The 21271-nt window shown below is 44.0% G+C and overlaps 1 protein-coding gene across 1 annotated transcript in view; it reads left to right on the top strand.

The window, feature by feature from the left end:
• The window catches only part of LOC116982984 (hydrocephalus-inducing protein homolog), a 204439-nt gene that overhangs the window by 107830 nt on the left and 75338 nt on the right, over window positions 1–21271 (top strand). The window contains exons 38-41 of the mRNA XM_033036517.1: window positions 752–897; window positions 3466–3675; window positions 7485–7645; window positions 19459–19595. Coding sequence (XP_032892408.1) covers window positions 752–897; window positions 3466–3675; window positions 7485–7645; window positions 19459–19595 — 654 coding nt within the window. The remainder of the gene's footprint in view (window positions 1–751; window positions 898–3465; window positions 3676–7484; window positions 7646–19458; window positions 19596–21271) is intronic.

Here is a 21271-nt window from a genome sequence, read left to right as displayed (position 1 = left end):
ACCTCCGGCTCGCTACGGAGAATATGCTTAGCTTTGCAGGTATTGTATAATAAACCTGCTACTGTAGTAACTTGTTTGAATTGTAAGGGAAAGGATGTAGATGGGTTATGCATGCAACCTATAATGTAGTTACCTCATCACCACTAACCACGCCCCATCATATTAGTATAACTGTAGTATCCTCCCTTTGTTCCCCCCACTAGGTTCCAGTACGCCTAAAGGCTGGATGCAGTCAGTGCTGGGACGTGTGTGCCATGTGCTATATTAAACTCACAGTAAAGCTTACAGTGTGTCAGTAATCGCTCCTTTACATGTAGTATATATGATATTTATTGTGGATAGTAATGTTACTTTAAGGCCCCTTCAAGGACCAGTTCAATCAGCTGCGCTAAACTGCAACTTTATATGTAGAACATTCTAAGTGGGTCTGAATATTCTGCAAGTGAACTCTGGGTATCTTGTTTGAGCTGCTTGTATCTCACCTTATCAATCTGCACATCATGCAGCAGACAGTTTTAGGTTGGGAACTATAGTGCTTGTATACTACAGTGTTGAAGTCTCAGACCCTTGGTCTTTGATGTAGAAAGTTGTGAATTTGTGTCCGACAGCAAAGATTTAAGCCCTAATTGTTTGCTGACTTTTCAACGCATTGTTACACCTCCACTATTAAGTTCATTTACAGCAATTGAATTTAGTTACGTGTTGTAGGAAATGAGAAATAATAACGTCATGTTATGGTGATTTATCCTAGCACAACACTTGAACCACATTCATTTTGGAGACTGCTACATTGGCAAGCCCTATCAGGTGACCTTCATGATGACCAATCGAAGTGTAATAGATGTCATCCGATTTCAGTGGCTGTCAGATAACAATGAAGTCAAGTTCTCCCCACAGGTAATTAAAAGTGCCTAATTAAACACCACATCATCAAACCAGCAACAAGGTACATTTGAAATAATGTTGCTTATGATACAGAGGGAAATCAATGCTTTTTTCTCTTCAAAGAATGACTGAATTGCCATGTGAATGCATTTAATTGTCATTTACACTGGGAATGGAACAATGAAATTATTACTTGATGCCGCTTTTCAGGCACATTAGCACAACAACACAACAAATAAATGTACCATAAACAACAATACAACAAATTATCAATAATACTAAGTAACCACCCATAATAGTGCAACCTGTTAGAGTCCATAGTGGTTTGATGCTGAGGTAGCTTGTGCAGTGTGGTTCAAGAGCCTGACGGTTAATGGGAAGAAGCTGCCTTGAACCTAGAGGTTACCTTTCCCGAAGGTAGCAGCAAGAAGAGAACATGGCCAGGTTTGTGTGAATCTTTGATTATATTATCTGCCTTCATGAGGCAGCACTTTCTGAAATTCATCCCAATTCAATCCAATGTGATTGCTCCAGCTACATCACTAACATGACACATTAAAGATTAAAAAATGACACAAAGTGCTGGAGTAATTCAGCGGGTCATGCTGCAATTCTGGAGAACATGGATAGGTGATGTTTTGGCTCGGGAGCCTTCTTCAGACTAATTGTAGGGTAGAGAAAGCTGGAAGAGAGGAAGGGCAGGACAAAGCCTGGCAGGTGATACGTTGATACAGATAGGGGGTTGATAGGCAGATGATTGGACAAAGGCCAGAGATGTAAAAACATAAGTTGTGAAACAAAAGGATTGAAGAGTTGCAAATTGTGAAGCTAGAGGAAGGAATATAGTTGATATATAGGCGAACTAGGTGTGAATCGAGGTGGGCAGAGGGGGTGGAGGGGGAAAAGGGTTGGGGGGGGGGAATGTGGGGGTAAAAGGGAGAGGGGAGGGTTTAGTTACCTAAAACTGGAGAATTCAATGTTTATACTGTTGAATAGTAAGCTAGCCAAATGGAAGATAAGATGTTGTTCCTCCAGTTTGCATGTGACCTCATACTGGCCAGGGCGGAAGCCCAGGACAGAAAGGTCTTAGGGCGGCACAGTGAGGTAGTAGTAGAATTGCTGCCTTACATGCCAGAGACCTGGTTTAGACAATAGACAATAGGTGCAGGAGTAGGCCATTTGGCCCTTCGAGCCAGCACCGCCATTCAATGAGATCATGGCTGATCATCCCCAATCAGTACCCCGTTCCAGCCTTCTCCCCATATCCCCTGATTCCGCTATTTTTAAGAGCCCTATCTAACTCTCTCTTGAAAGCATCCAGAGAACCTGCCTCCACCGCCCTCTGAGGCAGAGAATTCCACAGACTCACGACTCTCTGTGAGAAAAAGTGTTTTGTCGTCTCCGTTCTAAATGGCTTACTCCTTATTCTTGAACTGTGGCCCCTGGTTCTGGACTCCCCCAACATGGGGAACATGTTTCCTGCCTCTAGCGTGTCCAGGTCCTTAACAATCTTATATGCTTCAATGAGATGCCCTCTCATCCTTCTAAACTCCAGAGTGTACAAGCCCAGCTGCTCCATTCTCTCAGCATATGACAGTCCCGCCATCCCGGGAATTAACCTTGTTAACCTACGCTGCACTCCCTCAATAGCAAGAATGTCCTTCCTCAAATTAGGGGACCAAAATTGCACACAATACTCCAGGTGTGGTCTCACTAGGGCTCTGTACAACTGCATCTTTGATCTTGATTATGGGTGCTATCTGGATGGAGTTTGTACATTCTCCCTGTGACTGCGTGGGTTTCCTCTGGGTGCCCCGGTTTCTTCCCACACTCCAAAGATGTACAGGTTTGGAGGTTAATTGGCTTTGTTAAAACTGTAAATTGTCCCTAGTGTGTAGAATAGAGCTAGTGTATAGGGAAGAACACTGGTCAGGGCAGACTTGGTGGGCTGAAGGGCCTGTCCCACGCTATGTCTCTAAAGTTTAAAGTCTAAATTGTTCTGTCAGTATTTGCGTGTGTCTGCCGATGTTCATAAAAGTGTTTTGACATTACCCTGCAATCCGTCAGTGTTTATAGAGGCCACCCAAGATTGTTTCAATTATTACAGGGCTCACTTTCATTTGCAGGGGATTTTGAGAAATATGTCAATACTAACGTGGATTCTCAAGAACTTGTCAATCATTCTAAACAGTTCATAAGTATGAATTGATATTCAGGAGATAACCACAAGGAAATAATAAAATCCCCTACTTGTAGTCCAGGTTTATTTATCCATGCATAATTTTATTATTTGATTAAAGTCGATATGTCGGTGGTTTTGATGTAATGAGATGATCACATTAAGGAGATTTTAGACAATGACTGATTTCTGTTCTATACTGAATTTGGCCTAGCTGTTTCCCTGCCACTAGTTCCAAGATTGGCCCTGGCCCTGCCCCTGGCTTGCAGCTAGCTGTCTGATATGTGTTTGCCTGGATTCAACTATCAAAAAGAGAATGGGAGAAGAAATGGGAAATTTAACCAATTGGCTTCATTGCTAACATTCTCTATGTCTTATGTTTTGCTATTTTTACTGGTTAGTTTGGCCATCTGCATGCTGGATGTGCAAAGGATATAACTGTGACATTAAAGTCTGACCTACCGATCATATACAACAGTAAGGTAGTAAAATGCACAGTGTCGAAGATCACTTTCCCAGTGCCTGCTGACCAGGTTCCAGATTGGGATAATCGCCTGAGTGTAGTTAAGTGGATTGATGCTAAAAAAGGTTCTCGACCTGCCAAGAAGAAGGTGAGTTTCCTACTAAAAGCAGTGTGTGTGTGCGTGTGCGCACGTGACCATGTGTTGTTTGTATTTGTGCAAATACATCAACTTTTGCAATACATTTGCATGTGATAATGTGGGTTTTCCCCAGGGCTCCAATTTCCTCCCTCATCTCAATTACGTGGGTTGATAGGTTAATTGGCCATTGTAAATTGCTCCTACTATGTTGGTAAGTGATAGAATCTGGAAGGAGTTGATGAGGATAGTTTAATAGCAGTTGGAGTAATAAGTAGCTTAAGTTACTGAGTTTAAATGAGATAAAGGCATAGAGTGCACATCAATAATAATTAAAAATGAATGGATATTAACATGACAACAAAACATAGAACAGAGAACAGTACCATAAAATCCCACAATGTCTGCGCTGAATATGATCCCAAGGCTAACGCATATGTGCCTGCACTTAATTTATGTCTCTCCATTCCTTGCGTATCCATATGCCAATCCAAAATTCACTTAAATGCCACAATTGTGCCTGCCTCGGCCACACGGCTTAGCAGTGCATTCCATTGATTATGAAACATAGCAACTGAGGCAGTGTAGGAATTACAGCAGATGATATTTTACTAAGATCACCCCTGCTGAGGCTTCATACATATGCACCAAGTGCATGCGCATGTATGTCTGTATCTGAATTTATGTACATGCTAAGGTGTGTATGTATATGTGTTTGTGAGATAGGCATGAAATTGGTCAGGACAGAAATGTCCACCATATCAATGCTGATCTTTTTGTCCATCTGCACCAATCCCGTTTTCCTGTATTATGACTTTCTAATTCAGTGCCTTGTCTATTCAAGTGTTGTCCCAAATAATTTTTCAAATGTACCTATAGTAATGTAAGAACAACAGCAGGCAATCTGTGCACATCAAACAACTATATTAACTATATTGGTGATGTTGGTTGATGAATGAATAATGGCCTGAAAATCAGAGCAACTGCCCTGATATTCTTTCAAATCATGTTTTGGGATCCAGTTACATCCCTGTGAGAACTGATAGGCCTTGGTGAGCATATAATCTATCTGATAGCACATTGGGTTGGAGAAAAGAGTGTTATTCAGCAAAGAATGCAGGAGCGACAGAGGTAGAATTTGTGCAATATAAGACTGGGAAGAATTGAAAAGTTAAGGTGGGATGAAGCTAATGTCAAAATTAAAAATCAACATAAGAAGTTTAAATGGAACTAGACCAAGTGCAGACCCGTTGGGTCTGCTCCCCCAACGCAGCCGTTCCCTACCCGTAGCCCCCACGGGAGACGTGGTCCTCCAACTCAAGCGGCTCAGGAATCAGCAGTGCGGCTGTTTTTAAATGGCGTCTTTGAGGCGAGATGCGGGTGCCAGCAGCCGTTATGGTCGCTGGCCAGCAGGAGGCGACAAAATGAGTGAGTGGGGGGGTGGGGGGGGGGGGGGAAGAAGGATTTTATTAAAAATGTGTACATAAGCACGACGAAATTTAATGAGGAGTGGATACTTGGAATTAAAAGTGAAATCTCTACCGAAATGGAAAAAACTTTGCATTTCTGGGTCGGGTGTTGGCGTAGCAACGAATCAAAGGCTGGCAGCCACAAGTCAGAAACACACACAGCCACACAGCCAGACACACACAGAGTTTTAAATATAGATAGATAGATATCGGTTCCTGAGAAAGTTGAGCAGGACAGCACAAAAAAAATCCCTTTCTGTGAGCTTGTAAGAACCCTTACAAACAACATTAGTGAGATTGCATTTGGAGTATTCTGTGCAGTGCTGGTCACCAGACTCTAACAAGCATGTACTAATGCCACAGAAGGTGCAGGAAAGATTCACCAGAATGTTGCCTGGACTGGAGTGCTTGTTATAAGGAGAGATTGGATAGGCTAGAACTGTTTTCCATGGAGCAATGGAGGCTGAGCGATGACCATATGGAGGTTTATAAATGAATGAAGTGGATGTTTACATAGGGTTTTTCCAGAGTAGGAGAGTCTAACACTGGATGCATAGGCTTAACTTGATTGTGGAAAAAGTTAGAGGCAAGCATTTTACACAAGGATGGTGGCTAAATAGAATGTGATAGTGGTAGGTACACGATTACAATGATGAAGAGGGATCTGGACAGTTTCATGGCTAGGAAAGGTTTCTGAGGAACATGGGCCAAATGCAGGCAAATGGAATTAGAGTGAGATAGAGTCATGAAATTGGTCAGCGCAGAAATGGGCCCTTTGGTAGACATGGATGTGTGGAGCTGAAGGACCTGTTTCCATTGCTGTGTGACTCTAACAACATCCCACTGTAAACGTAGATCTATTATATGGCATTCTTGCTCCATCTTTCACTCCTTCTTCATTGTATTTGCCCTTCTGCAGTCTGCCATTAAGAATCTTGTCTTGTTGTTCAGTCTTCTATTCATATACTCTCCTTCATGTTTCTTTGCATTAAACTGTATCCATCCATTTATGCCATTTCCATTTGCTTGTCCATAAACTACTGCCACCCTCTGCAGGATCCCTTGCAATTTTCATCAATAATCTCTGACACATTCACCGTGTTTGTATAAATGGAGAACATGTCCCAATATTGAAAACAATATTGAATCCCTCAAATCTGATAAATAACCCTTTGATAGTATCTGCAATTATTTCCATTGCAGGTTTACTATATAGCTTGCTGTAAATCCTTATATATAACATCTATGGCATTCCCTTTGTATATGCAATCTATTCGGTTAGTCTTGACTTACCGAGTCTTGGATTGGTGCAACACAGAAATATGCCCTTCAGCCTACCATGTCCATGCCAACCTTTTTGCCTAACTAATCTCATTTGCTCGCATAAGGACCAAAAGCATCAATGCCTGTCATGAAATATCTATCTAAATGCCTTTTAAACATAGTAATTGTATCTGATTTCACCCTCTTGCAGCGCAATCCATATGCAGGAAACCTGGCATTATTGGTATTGGAGTATTGATATTGGATTATTATTGTCTCATGCACCAAGATGCAGTGAAAAGCTTTATTTATGCGCTATCTAGTCAAATCATGCTATACACGAGTAAGATGAAGCCACAATTAAAATACATAGAAAATAGGTGCATGTGGGCCAATCGGCCCTTTGGACCATTCAGTATGATCCTGGCTGATCATCTTAAATCAGTACCATGTTCCTGCTTTCTCCCCATATCTCTTGATTCCATTAGCCCTAAGAGCTATATCTAACTCTATTGAATAGATCCAATTAATTGGCCTCCACTGCCTTCTGTGGCAGAGAATTCCACAGATTCACAACTCTCTGGATGAAAAAGTTGGTCCTCATCTCAGTCCTAAATGACCTTGCCCTTATTCTTAAAATGTGACCCCGGTTCTAGACTCCCCCAACATTGGGAACATTTTTCCTGCATCTAGCCTGTCCAATCCCTTAAGAATTTTATATGTTTCTATAAGATCCCCTCTCACCCTTCTAAATTGCAGTGAATATAAGCCCGATCGATCCATTCATTCATCATATGTCAGTCCCGCTATCCCGGGAATTAACCTGGTGATCCAACACTGCACTCCCTCAATAGCAAAAATGTCCTTCTTCAAATTAGGAGAGCAAAACTGCATACAATACTCCAGGTGTGGTCTCACCAGGGCCCTGTACAACTGCTTTAGGACCTCCTTGCATCTATACTCAAATCCTCTCACTATGAAAGCCTTTAATGTGTATCTTGATGCAAATTCTACACTAGTCCACGCATGGACAGTGAATTGTATCCAGATGTTTGTTTTTCAATTCTTATTCCTTTCTGTCTCTGTAAGGTGGTGGAGACTGATCCAGAGCCTGCCCATAGTATTTTGGAAGATGGCACTCGGGAGCTGACACTGAAGATCAGTGCCATGGTGAATTACAGTGACTTTGAATGCCTATGTGAAAGTATCAATTTCAAGGATACGCTGTTGTACCAGACTCGAATCTATTCGTAAGTATCTTATGATGGAGTGGATGTGTTTCTGTTTTCCCTCTGGGAGTTCCTCTGTAATCATAGTCTGCTCACAAACAGGATTGGAGATCTGTAGCAACTCCATGCATTGATTTGTTTGTTTTCTCCCTCATTTTCTCATATTTACCGACATAACAGTTTCACAGCAGTACCACTCCAGAGGCTCCCAAAGCATTTCAATAACTTTCCATCTGTTTTGTACAACACTGACACACAAATGATGGAACCAATTGCCTCTTTCTATATCATAGATCATCAATGAGTCAAGTTTCTGAATATGGAGATGTCACCTAATCCATAATCATGAAACCACATTTTATCAAACCCTAGACATTGGTTCATAATCAGGATCAGAAGGCATTGCTAATAATTTCTGACTAACACGGGCATTGCAACAGGCCTGAGAAGCTTTGTAGCAACTAACACGGGGGTCCTCATTCTGAGGTTGGATAGATCAGGAGACACTCCTACAAATTTTTTTTGAGATGTTGCCATGCATCTACATTACCTCTTGCATTCGCCACAAGCTGACTCCAGGGAAGGCGCAGGCCTTGCCAACTGCACGGCAGCAGTAGAAGGAGAATGAGAAGAGAGGGAGTAGGGGAGGACAAAGAGCTGCCTCTTTAGGTGCACTGTCACAATATGCCATATCTCTGAGGTTCAGATGAGGAAAACCCTACTTCACAAGTTGTGGACTTAAGGGCCTGTCCCATTTACATGTCCTTGGCAAACAAATTACGCAACCTCGTGGTCGCGTTGAGGTGCACGGGCATCGTATGGCCTCACGGGGCCGGTCCCACTGAGAAGCGCAGAGGGGTATGTAGTTGTGCGCGACATCACGCGGGGCTCCGAAATTTTTGTAGCGAACAAAATCTTTGCACGCCAACGGCCTGTCGCAGAACTGACAGCCAAAGTGGGACAGGCCCAAGACCCTGGTGCAATGTCTCACCTGCATCGTATGGCCGCAGCCAACAGCAGCAGAAGCAGGCGAATAATCACCGAGCTCGGCCCGGATCCGCCCCCACTTCTATTCCCAGAGCGGGGCCAAGAAAATTGAAGATGGACACAAAATGCAGGAGTAACTCAGCGGGACCAGCAGCATCTCTGGAGAGAAGCAATGGGTCAAGTTTCGGGTCAAGACCTTTCCTTTCAGACTGAAGAAGTGTCTCGACCCAAAACATCATCCATTCCTTCTCTCCAGAGACACAGCCGGTCCCGCTGCATTACTCCAGCTTTGTGTCCATCTTCAAATGACGTCACTCGCTCCAGACGGCTGTGCGTATGCATGAAATCGAGCGCGACCTTCGCGGGACCATCGCGGCTCAATGCGACCACAAGGTCGCGTAATTTGCGTGCCAAGTACACGTAAGTGGGACAGTCCCTTTACCAAGCGAGACAGTTTAAAATCAGTGGAGCAACCATTCACCATTATTTATACTTGGAATAAAAAGTGATGTTTTATACTACAATACTGATGTCCAGTCATGGCTAAGGCCATCAAATGGAGTCTCACTTTTTCCCCTTGACATTCAGCAACATTCCCATCACCCATTCTTTCACCGTGTTAGTGAAACTTGTGAGATCTGGTTGTGTTTCAACATGCTGAGTATAGAGACAGATATTTCCGCTGGAGGAACGGGTTGCATTGCCGCTGCCAGGTCGCGCGGCACTGTGGTCAATCCAGTTCTATAACCCGTGCATTGATGTCGAGAATGTTGCAGCCCAGTGGCGCAGCGGGTAGAGCTGCTGCTTCACCGCGCGGGTGATCCAAGTCCCATCCTGACATCGGTTCTTATTAGTGTGTGGTTTGCACATTCTCTCCGTGACGGTGTGGGTTCCCTCTGGGTGTTCTGTTTTCCTCCCACATCCCAAAGGCGTGCGGGTTTGTAGGTTGATTGGTCTCTGTAAATTACCCCTAGTACGTAGGGAGTGGGCGAGAAAGTGGGATAACTTAGAACTATTGCGAAGGTGAGATCAATGGTCGCAGTGGATAGTTGGGCCGAATGGCCTGTTTCCATGCTGTATCTCCAAATAATTATTCTGTGTCACGTCAAAGGGGGGCAGTATCTGCTGCCATTGCCATGAAGTGGAAGACCACACACAGGCCTTGTGTTTGGTTTGCACTGAAGCAGTAAGGTGGGAAATGGGGTTCTGTGATGTTTGCGGAATCTGGCCACGTTGACATTTATTGAGGATTTGATCATTAAAGTGTTATGTTTAAAAACCCAACCTGATGTGCGGGATGTTAGATAGAGCTCTTGGGGCGAACGGAATCAAGGGATATGGGGAGAAAGTAGGACCATGGTACTGATTCTGGATGGTCAGCCTTGATCATATTGAATTGTGGTGCTGTCTCGAAGGGCCGAATGGCCTCCTCCTGCACCTATTTTCTATGTTTCTATCACTGACAAGAAAATTATCAGCTTCCATGGTATATAAGAACAATGCGAATGGGGTTGATGGGATTGGAAGCGGGTTTGTGTGAGAGCCTGGGCTACATCCACAACATTCTGCAATTTCTTGCTGATTTGGGTAGAGCTGTTGTCAAGCTAAGCTATAATGCATCCCAATAGGAGGCTTTCTACATTGCATCTCTGGAAATAGGTAAGAGCTTTTGGAAACATATAACATTTCCTTAGTCGTCTTAGAAAGTAATGCTGTAGGTATGCTTTTTTTGTTGAAGCTTAAAAGTAGTTGGTGATTGTTGGTGGACAAATTGATAACTTACACCAAGGAACGTGAAGGTCCTGACCATCTCCGCTCCGGCACCATTGATGGCTGGGGATGCATACCACTTATTTTACTGAAGTCATTAACTAGCTCCTTCGACTTGCTGATATTGAGGGAGAAATTCTTGTCTTAACACTATGTTACCAAGCCCTTTATCTCCTTCCTGTACTTCGTCTCATCATTGTTCAAGATTGAACCCATTACGGTGGTGTCATCTGCAGTTTGACTGGAGCGGGGTAAGGGGCTGAAAACACATCTATTTTTATGAATTATCATGGAGGATGTTTTGTTGCCTATCCTCATGGATTGTGGTCTAAAGGTCAGGAGGTCGAGGATCCAGTTGTAGAGACGGGTGCTGTTTCCTAGGTCCAGGAGTTTGAAGGTGTTTAGTTGGGATTATATGTATTGAAAGACAGAACAATAGCCAATAAATAAGAGTATGACATTCCAGCAATGAGTGCAGGACCAGGTAGATGTGGCCCGTTGCAATCTTCTTCTTGCGTATGGCGTGCACAGCCTAAAGTTGTTAGACAACTTGTTTTATTTGATCTTAAGTGATTGTGCATGCCAGGTTGATTGCATTCGTCAAAACAGGGCGGACCACGTGAAGGTTGCAATCTTCATTGCAATGCATTGCAAGGTTGCAATGTAGGGGAACATAGAACATAAATTATTTAGCATAGAAACAAGCCTTTCAGTCCACGCTGAACTATGCCAATGTATTTAATCTCTGCCTGCATGTGATTCATATCCTTCCATTTCCTGCATATCTATGTGCTTACTAAAAAAACTATCATATCTACCTTTACCATTACCCCCGGCAGCGCATTCCTGAAATCCACCACTCTCTGAGTAAAAAAATCCTGCCCCACACATCTTTAATCTTTGTCCCTCTAACCTTAAAGCATTGCTCCCTTGTCTTCGATGTTTCCACCCTGGCAAAAAGATTCTGACTGTCGACCCTCTCAATGTCTCTCATAATTTTATATACCTCAATCAGGTCTTCCCTCAACCACTAACCTTCCAGAGAAAACAATCAAAATTGTCCAACCTCTCCTTGTAACTAATACTCTCCATTCCAAAGGCTCAACATCTTTCCTGTGATGGGACAACCAGATTGCACACAATACTCTAAATGCAGCCTAACCAAAGTACTATAAAGCTAACAACGTAACTTCCTGAAGCATACCATATGCCCTAGATAGACACAAAATGCTGGAGTAACTCAGCGGGACAGGCAGCATCTCTGGAGAGAAGGAATGGGTGACATTCCGGGTTGAGACACTTCTTCGGACTGGTAAAGGATAAGGGAAATGTTAGAGATAAAGAACAATGAATGAAAGATATGCAAAAAAGTAATGATGATAATGGAAGCAGGCCATTGTTAGCTGCTTGTTAAATGAAAGCTCCCTGGTTAATTCATCCCTTCCCACCCAAGGTATCTTCCTCTGCAACCGCAGAAGATGCGGTTCTGTCCAGGGAGTCTGTCCAGGGACTCTGTCCAGACAGTCGTTTCAGGTTAGGCAGAGGTTCACTTGCACCTCCTCCAACCTTATCTACTGTATCCGTTGTTCAATATGTGGATTTGTATACATCGGCGAGACCAAACGTAGACTGGGCGATCGTTTCGCTAAACACCTTCGCTCGATCCCCCTGAGCCTACTTGATCTCCCGGTTGCTAAACACTTTAATTCTCCTTCCCATTCCCACAATGGAGGTCTCCTCCATTGTCAGAGTGAGGTTGACGCAAATTGGAGAAACAGCATCGCATAATTCATTTGGGCAGCTTATAGCTCAGTGGTAGAATTTTGATTTCTCTAACTTCAAGTAACCCTGGCATTCTCTCTCTCTCTATCCTTCCCCCACCCAAGTCGCACTAGCTTTTTGTTTTCACCCAATAAACAGCTATCAATGGCCTGTTTCCTTTATCGCCGTTACTTTTTTGCATATCTTTCATTGATTGTTCTTTATCTCTCTACATCATCATCTATATCTTTTGTTTCCCTTATCCCTAACCAGACTGAAGAAGGGTCTCGACCTGAAATGTCACCCATTCCTTCTCTCCAGAGATGCTGCCTGTCCCACTGAGTTACTCCTGCTTTTTGTGTCTATCAATTACGCATACCATATGCCCTCATTACTACTTTATCTACTTGTATTGCTACTTTCAGAGAACTATGGATTTAGACCCCAAGATCCCTCTGTACATCAGTGAATCTCTAAAATCTGATCAGGACGTCAATGGATAATGACTGGGAAGCTGGAGTTAATGTGCATCACGACTAGCTCTTGAAGCATCTCATGATGATGGATGTCAGAGCCACTGGACTGTGGCCATTAAGGCACATTACCTTGCTTTTCTTTGGTACCGAGATTAAGGAGATCTTAAAACAGTTGTGAACGTCAGATTGGGGTAGGGAGAGATTAACGACTCTACTCCAAAAGCAATGACAAATGTTCATCTTTGATTTTTTCATCTTTGAAAGGGACTCCAATCTTCATGAAAAATCTCTATCTAATTTGGCTGTCGAAAACCCACACAGTGAGCTGAGATCTCCCTAGCTCCTTCTGTCAATGCATTATGAAATTCACCTACCACTGATCTAAATCTTGATTTTAAGGAAAACCATTGAAAACGTGGCACAGAAGAAGTGTGAAAGAATCATTTGTACTGCAGGGCTGCATCATAGTCTATTGGTGTGGAGTTACTTGCCCTTACCAAAGACCAAAGATGAAAAGCCAAAAAGTGTGAGATAAAGAAATAATGGTAGCTGAGGCACGAAATGTGAAGCGAATGTAAGTGGAAGATGATGGGTGCGCATCCAGCTGGGGCACAGGGAAACAAGGGGTAGACAAGGAGGGGAGATGTGGGGATTGTGTGTAGGTTGATTACCAAAATTCAGAGAATTCAATATTCATACCATTGGGTTGTAAACTACCCAAGTAGAATATGAGGTGCTGTTCATCCAATTTGCATGTGGCCTCCTTCTGGCAATGGAGAATGCCGAGGACAAAAAGGTTAGTATGGGAATTGGAAGGGGTGTTAAAATGGTTAGCAACCGGGAGATCCAACAGGCCTTGATGAACCAAGCACAAATGTTCGACTGGTCTACACTTGGTCTCCAACCTGCAAACACCATTCTGGTTTTTCCATCCCTAGCCTTTGTCCAACCACCTACCAATCAAAACCTCCCTCACCTGTATCCACTTATCACGTGCAGGCTTTGTCCCACTCCCACCTCTCTTCAAGCTTTCTCCTCCCCCCCCCCCCCCCCGCCCCACCATTCCATCTGAAGAAGAGTCTTGATGTGAAACGTCACCTATCCATGTTCTGTAGAGATGCTGCAAGACCTGCTGAGCTACTCCAGCACTTGGGTAATGGCAATGACGTTATGAAGTACAGCTGTTTGCAATTCTGCCCTTAGTTCAAGTGCTTTGTGGGTGCTGATCGGCTCGAGCTATTCCTTCAGCTCTAGGCCATTAACACAATGGAAGTTGACCTATGCAATAGGTTGCATTCATAGTGTCATAACATCCTCTATAGCCCCTCAGCCCAACTTTTCCATGCTGATCAAGCTTATCCCATTTGCTTGCACTTGGCCCATATCCCTCTAAACCTTTTTGATCCATGTACCTGTCCAACTACTTCCTCTGGCAGCTCGTTCAACATACCCATCACTCTGAGTAAAGTTGCTCTTCAGATTCCTATTAAATCTTTACTCTCTCACCTAAAATGTATGTTCTTTAGCTCTTGATTCCCCTATCATGTGTAAAAGACTCTGCCTTCACCTCATAAATTGCGCTCTTGAATTATACACCTCTCTTTGATCATACCTCAGCCTCCTACACCCCAAGGCATAAATTCATAGCCTACCCAACCTCTTCCTATAGTTCAGGCTTTCGAGTCCTGGCAACATCCCCATAAATATTCTCTGTACTCATAGCAGCAATTAAATTCAATAAGGAATAAGCAGAATCTTCTTTACTTCGGCCAATGTTAGAACGTGCAACTTGCCACCATATGGAGTAGTTGAGGCCAACAGCAAAGTGGAGACTTGATAAATACAAAGGAAGAAAAGTAAGGTTCATTGAAAGGGTGAGGTGAAAAAGGTTGGAAGGAGGTTCATGTGGACCATTCATAGATCATTTGGGTGGAATGGCGTATGGCTGAATATTGAATTAGATGATTGATCATTCATAGATAACAGGACAGCAGACTGATTGAACATAGAGGCATTTAAAATAACAGAATTGGCCATTTGGTCCCTCACAATGGCTAATGCTTATCACTGTGTCTCTTTTCTGCAATAGCTCCATTCCTTTGATCCCCTGATATCTAAAAATCTATTTAAGAGTCACTTAGATGAACTAACGGTGAAAGAGATGATGGAGGATTATTAATAGCCAGTGGGTGTGAATCTGTCAGAAGGAATTGGTTAACAGAATATGTTGGAAATCCCTCGTCAATAAACATTTTAGTCCTGGCTCTCCAAGCATAGCTGTGAAACACAGCAGCCAAGTTTTACTTTCTCAGTCATTTCCAACCCCCCACCACCCCCCCCCCCCCCACACCCCTTGCAAATTCATTGCAAATTAAATTGATTGATGATAAACACGAGAATAGCAAACAATAATAACACCTCTGTTACGTGCCGCATATTCTCTAGATAGAATGTTGCATGAACAAAATGCCAACTTTCAAGACAAGGCGTGAAATTCTAACAAATAAGGATGTTTTTGCATGTGTGGGATTGAATTTCTGCACAATGGACATAGTGCTAATGTAGCCAAACAGCACTTAACATGGATTTAAAAAAATTATACTTCTTGCTGGCATCTCTGAGCACAAAATCTTTTTGTGCACAGAGCACAGCAACGTGATGCAATCATTATACAATATGCTGTTTAAACCTTGCTGTAGAAATTGTACCATACTTGTCTGATACGGGAAAAGTGTTGGGACATTCACAGGAAACCAGCCTCTCACAGCACCCACATGGATGACACCTGAGCTGTTTGAAATAGCAATAAGCAACTATTTTTGTCATTATTAGTGAATCATTTGCATTTGCGCTTGGATGATCTCAGGGGACCATCATGTCCATGCTGGTTGAAACAGAGCTACCTAACCGCAAGCCATCTTCTGACACCGGGGCTGTAGACTCCTCACCCCCTCAGCATTCACTACTTTTCCTATTCGGAATTTTGCTTCCCTCTCGTGGTAACTTTGCCACCTGCTTCTTACACCTCCCTCTGACTGATGTTTCATTATTCATTATCCTCTGCTGCCTTCTCTCACCTTTCACCAACACCAATACTGTTAATCAATCTCTCCTGCTCTACTGTTTCTATCTGCCCCTTTCCCACCCTGTTTCTGAAATTTAACATATTATTTTACCTCTGACATTTCCCAGTGCTGAAGAAGGATATTATTCTGAGACATGTCTGTTTACAACTCCACACTCACTGCTTAGCCTGCTGATTGTTTCATAGAAAAATAGGTGTAGGAGTAATAATAATAATAATAAATTTTATTTATGGGCGCCTTTCAAGAGTCTCAAGGACACCTTACAAAAATTGAGCATGTAGAGGAAAAACATGTAAGGGGAATGAAATAAATAGTAGAGACATGACTAGTACACAAAGTAAAGACAGAATTCAATACAAAACACAGTATGAGGCAATTAATGCACAGATGAAAAGGGACGGGGACGTGGGGCTAAGGATAGGTAGAGGTGAAGAGATGGGTCTTGAGGCGGGACTGGAAGATGGTGAGGGACACGGAATTGCAGATCAGTTGGGGGAGGGAGTTCCAGATGCGGATCAGTTGGGGGAGGGAGTTCCAGAGTCTGGGAGCTGCCCTGGAGAAGGCTCTGTCCCCAAAACTGCGGAGGTTGGACTTGTGGATGGAGAGGAGACCGGCTGATGTGGATCTGAGGGACCGTGAGGGTTGGTAGGGGGAGAGGAGGTCAATGAGATATGGGGGGGCCAGATGGTGGAGGGCTTTGTAGATGAGGATCAGGATTTTGTAGGTGATCCGGTGGGAGATGGGAAGCCAGTGAAGTTGTTTGAGGACTGGAGTGATGTGATGCCAGGATTTGGTATGGGTTATGAGTCGGGCGGCTGCGTTCTTGACCAGTTGAAGTCGGTTGATGTAGGTGGAGCTGATGCCAAGGAGAAGTGAGTTGCAATAGTCCAGTCGGGAGGAGATGAAGGCATGGATGGGTCTTTCAGCAGCGGGCGGTGTGAGAGAGGGTCTGAGTTTGGCGATGTTGCGGAGATGAAAGAAGGAGGTTTTAATGACATGGCGGATGTGAGGCTCAAGGGAGAGGGTGGAATCAAAGATCACGCCAAGGTTGCGGGCCTGGGGAGATGGGGAGACAGTGGTGCCGTCGATGGTGAGAGTGGGGTTATTGATTTTGCTGAGTGTGGCTTTGGAGCCTATGAGGAGGAATTCTGTCTTATCACTGTTGAGTTTGAGGAAATTGTGTTGCATCCAGGTTTTTATAGCTGACAAACAGGAGTTGATATGGGAGAGGTGGGGGGGGGGGGGGTTGTGGGGGGATTTGGTGCCAAGGTAAATCTGGGTGTCATCAGCGTAACAGTGGAAGTCCAGATTGAAGTGGCGGAGTATCTGACCAAGGGGGAGGATGTAGATGATGAAGAGGAGGGGGCCGAGTACGGAGCCTTGGGGAACGCCTTGAGTGACTGCGGCTGTAGCAGAGGTGTGGTTGTGGAGAGAGGTGAAGTGGGATCTGTTGGAAAGGTAGGAACGGAGCCAGCTGAGTGCAGAGCCTTCAATGCCGAGGTCTTTGAGTCTGGTGAGCAGGATGTTATGGTTCACTGTATCGAAGGCTGCGCTCAGGTCGAGGAGGATGAGGATGTTGAGGGAACCAGTGTCAGCAGAGGTGAGGAGGTCGTTGAGGACTTTGAGGAGAGCAGTTTCTGTGCTATGGAGGGGGCGAAAGCCAGATTGGAGGGGTTCAAGTAGGTTATACGCAAGGAGGTGGGAATGAAGTTGCGACCAACGATACGCTCCAGGGTTTTTGAAAGAAAGGGAGGTTTGAGATTGGGCGGGTAGTTAATGAGAGAGGAGGGATCAAGACCAGGTTTCTTTAAGGTTGGTGTAACGGCAGCAGTTTTGAAAGTGGAAGGGACAATTCCTTGGGACAATGAGGAGTTGAAGAGATTAGTGAGGTAGGGGCAGAGAACGGGGAGGCAGGACTTCAACAGGGGAGTGGGGAGAGGGTCAAGGGAGCAGGTAGTGGGTTTGGAAGAGCTGATGAGTTTGGAGATTTCAATAGGGGTGACCAGGTCAAACTGGGAGAGGAAGCAGTGTGGAGGAGGGGTAAGGAGGTCAGTGGAGATGTTGAAAGGAGGGGCCTTGGTAGGTGGTGGAGTAGATGCTGGGGAGTCGGGTACAGGGGATAAAGATTGATAGATGGTGCTGATTTTATCAGCGAAAAAGTGGAGGAATGAGTTGCAGAGATCTGGAGTAGAGGTAGGGAGAGTGTTGGCTCGAGGCTTGAGGAGGTTGCCCACTGTGGAGAAGAGGGTTCTGTGGTTTAGGCAGGGATCGGTGAATATGGAGGAGAGGTAGGCAGATTTTGCAGCAATGAGAGCATCTTTGTAGTCAGTGAGGTGGAGTTTGTAAGCTTCAAGGTGGACTGTGAGAGATGATTTCTTTATAAGTCGTTCGAGTTGGCGACCAGTCTGTTTCAGTTTACGAAGTGCAGGTGTGTACCAGGGTGAAGATGTGTTGAAAGTTACGGTTCTTGTTTTGTGGGGGGCCAGAGTGTTGAGGGAGGTAGACAAGGTGGAGTTGAGATGGTTTGTGAGATCATCAGGTGAGATGGGGGTTGAGTCCAGGGGGAGAGTGGTGGAGAGCAGGTCAGAGAGATGGTGGGAATCAATGGATTTTAGATTACGAGTAGGCCATTCGGCCCTTTGAGCCATTCAATGTGATCATGGCTTGAGATCATTTCCAGCATTTTTCTCCCCGATTTCAAGGTGTCTACTTCCCTAACTTTTGTACTACGCTTGATCTGACTCCTGCTCTCTCAATGGATTCAATGATATTGTATTGTCACTAGGTATAGTGAAATGCTTTGTTTTACATACAACCGCATAAAAACATATAGCAGACCTCACCTGGGCAGTACACAAGTGTTGCCACGTTTCTGGCACCGTCAAAGTTACTAAAGTTACAAAGTCACCAAACAGTCCTATCTTTCTGCCTGCGTGGCAGCACGCTGTCCCCCACTGGGTTCCCCATTGTTCTCAGGAGCCCCCGCCAGATTCCTCCTTTGTTATCAGCAGCCTCCTGCCAGGTCCCCCCTTCGTTCTTGGTAACTCCCCACCTTGTAGCTCTCGGCAGCCCTCCTATGCTTTCAACGGTCCACCTTGCCCACGACAGTCCACCTCACTCTCAACGGTCCACCTACATGCTCGGCGGTTGCTTGTGGCAGATCCCATTAACCTTGTTGGCTCAAGGCGTTCGGAGTCGGCAGTGGGCGAGTTGGATCGCTCAGGCTGGTCCTCCACCCTCAGTGAGTGAGTCCTTGGTCTACGGCAGACGAGGCGGACCTGCTGGAGAGCTTGATTGGGACGTTCCCAGCGTATGGCTTGCCGGGTTACTGGATATTCCCCTTTTTAATGACTGACACCTGCTCCATGCTCCCTGGATATTCTCCTTCCTGTTGAATTCCTCACACCCTGGAATTCTTCTCCTTCCTGTCTGAATCCTAATCCCTGGAAATTATCATCCTTCCAGCCTGACCCCCACTCACTGGGTAATCTCATTCTTTCCTTCCCTCTCTGTTCCTGGATTTTTTTGTATTTGTTCATAGTACTGCCATTTCCTATCGTCCTATGAAATGAGGGGACAGTGAAGTGTCAATCACATTCCTGAACTCATCTATGTAGTTTTGCTCTGCTCCCTCCCAAAGACACTGCCTTTGGGGTGAATTAGCTGCACACCTACTGAGGAAGCAAATGCAAGTGGAGCATAACATTTCTCTTAAATAACATCATATTAACCAATTGTGTCTTGTACTTTGTAGAATCGTGGTGACTAACAAAGGTCCCGGGGCGCTGGATTACACCTGGAAGGTGGTGATGAACGGAGGTGGTAGAGGTGACCGCACTGAAACAATTTCATCAGTGCCTGACGTAGAAGCATTGATTGAGGATATAACTGGTAAAGCACCCTGCCTTGTTTGTTTTGTCTCAAGGTTCCCCTGGATGGAAGGCCAAACCACATCACCCTGCTAGCAGATCAAGATGGGGAATTATAGCTGGGGAAGCAATGCATCTAATCCTGTGCTTATCTTGCCTTGTAGATCAATTTCCCCTTTGCAGTAACCTCTCCATTGTGTGACAACAACAATAATGTAAATAATTGAGATAATAAAAAGGAAAGGACTGAGAGGTGTCTACCCAAACTGTGCCTTCTGTACCTCAGCATTGCCATCGACAAGCACAAGTTGAGCCCCTTGCATTACAGCCATCATCCCCCCCACTAATATGCTATGCCACGTGAAGGTTGCTTGTCTGCATAGTCCTTTATTTTCTCTACCCAGACTGTGTTCTGTCCAAAGAGTGAACAATCCCCAGTATAATTCTGCTGACTCCTTTGAACTACATGTATTAAATCATTCTATTTTGTTTACAATATTCAAATCTTTACTCTACATGCACTACAGAAGGGGTTAGATGGAAGTCTAAGGCCTTTCTCCAGCCACTCTGAAATACTGTTCTGAACCACTTTTTTGTTTCTTTATTTAGGAGAGTCAAGAATGGTCATATATAGAGCCAGGATGTTTAGGCACTAGAAAATACTGAAATAGGCAGGCAAAAAGGCATAATAAAATTACAAAAAAGGCAAGAAAAAGGCATTTATTGGCAAAAGAAGGCATAAAAAGACATTTATTTCCAACACCAAAATATGGTTTAAAATGATAATAGAAAGGTATTCTACATTAAATGACCAAAGTTGCCTGGTTGCACATAATTACTAGCATTTTTTTCAACTTATCTGGTGTTAAACTAGGCCGTCTGTCAGACAGAATATGCTTCAGTTGTGAAAAACTTATTTCTACCTCAGCTGAGGTCACTGGTGCATACCCAAAACAAGCTACAGACTCTATATTCATGTTGATATCTTGTGCATTACAACTGCCTTTGAGAACTTTAGCTATGTTTTGTATTTCTTCAAGATCTTTGTTAGCTAAAATCACTCTCTCACATTTTCCTTGTATGTCTTTACCTACATCGCCGGGAGCTTTACGAATATCATCAGTTACTTTGTAGAAACCCTGCAAGTTATTCACTAATGTTTGCCACGTTTCTCAAGGGAAGTGATAGCTTGTGGAAAGTTTGCAAAATTGGAAGTAATAAACACAAGATCGTGGTGGAGGGAATTTTCCTGCATGATTTCACTGACAATCCTGACTGCAGCGGATTCCTCTTCTTCAAAACAGTTGACGATTTATTTTATATTTTCAAAATTTGCAGCATAGTAGAGTACAGCAGAGACCCATGACCCCACCCAGTCAAAACGGGCTGAGGAGGTAGCGAAATCTCGGGTGCCATTTCCTTGAACAACTGCACACGTGAGTGCTTTGAGGAAGATTTTCTTGACATTGGAAACTAGGCGATCGACATTTAGAATAGAATGCCTTTTATTGTCATTCAAACAGCTTGGTTTGAATGAAATTGCATTTTGTACAGTCTTAACATTACAAAAAAAAACAAGACCCACACTTAACACAGTTTAAATAAACATCCATCACAGTGGATCTCCAACACCTCCTCACTGTGATGGAAGGCAAAGTATTATCTCTTCCCTTTGTTCTTCTCCCGCGGTCCAGCAGT

This window comes from Amblyraja radiata, chromosome 17 (assembly GCF_010909765.2).
Source record: "Amblyraja radiata isolate CabotCenter1 chromosome 17, sAmbRad1.1.pri, whole genome shotgun sequence".
NCBI classification, from domain to species: Eukaryota; Metazoa; Chordata; class Chondrichthyes; order Rajiformes; family Rajidae; genus Amblyraja; species Amblyraja radiata.
The sequence above is the reverse complement of the archived record's forward strand: the minus strand, read 5'-3'. Positions and strand labels throughout refer to the sequence as shown.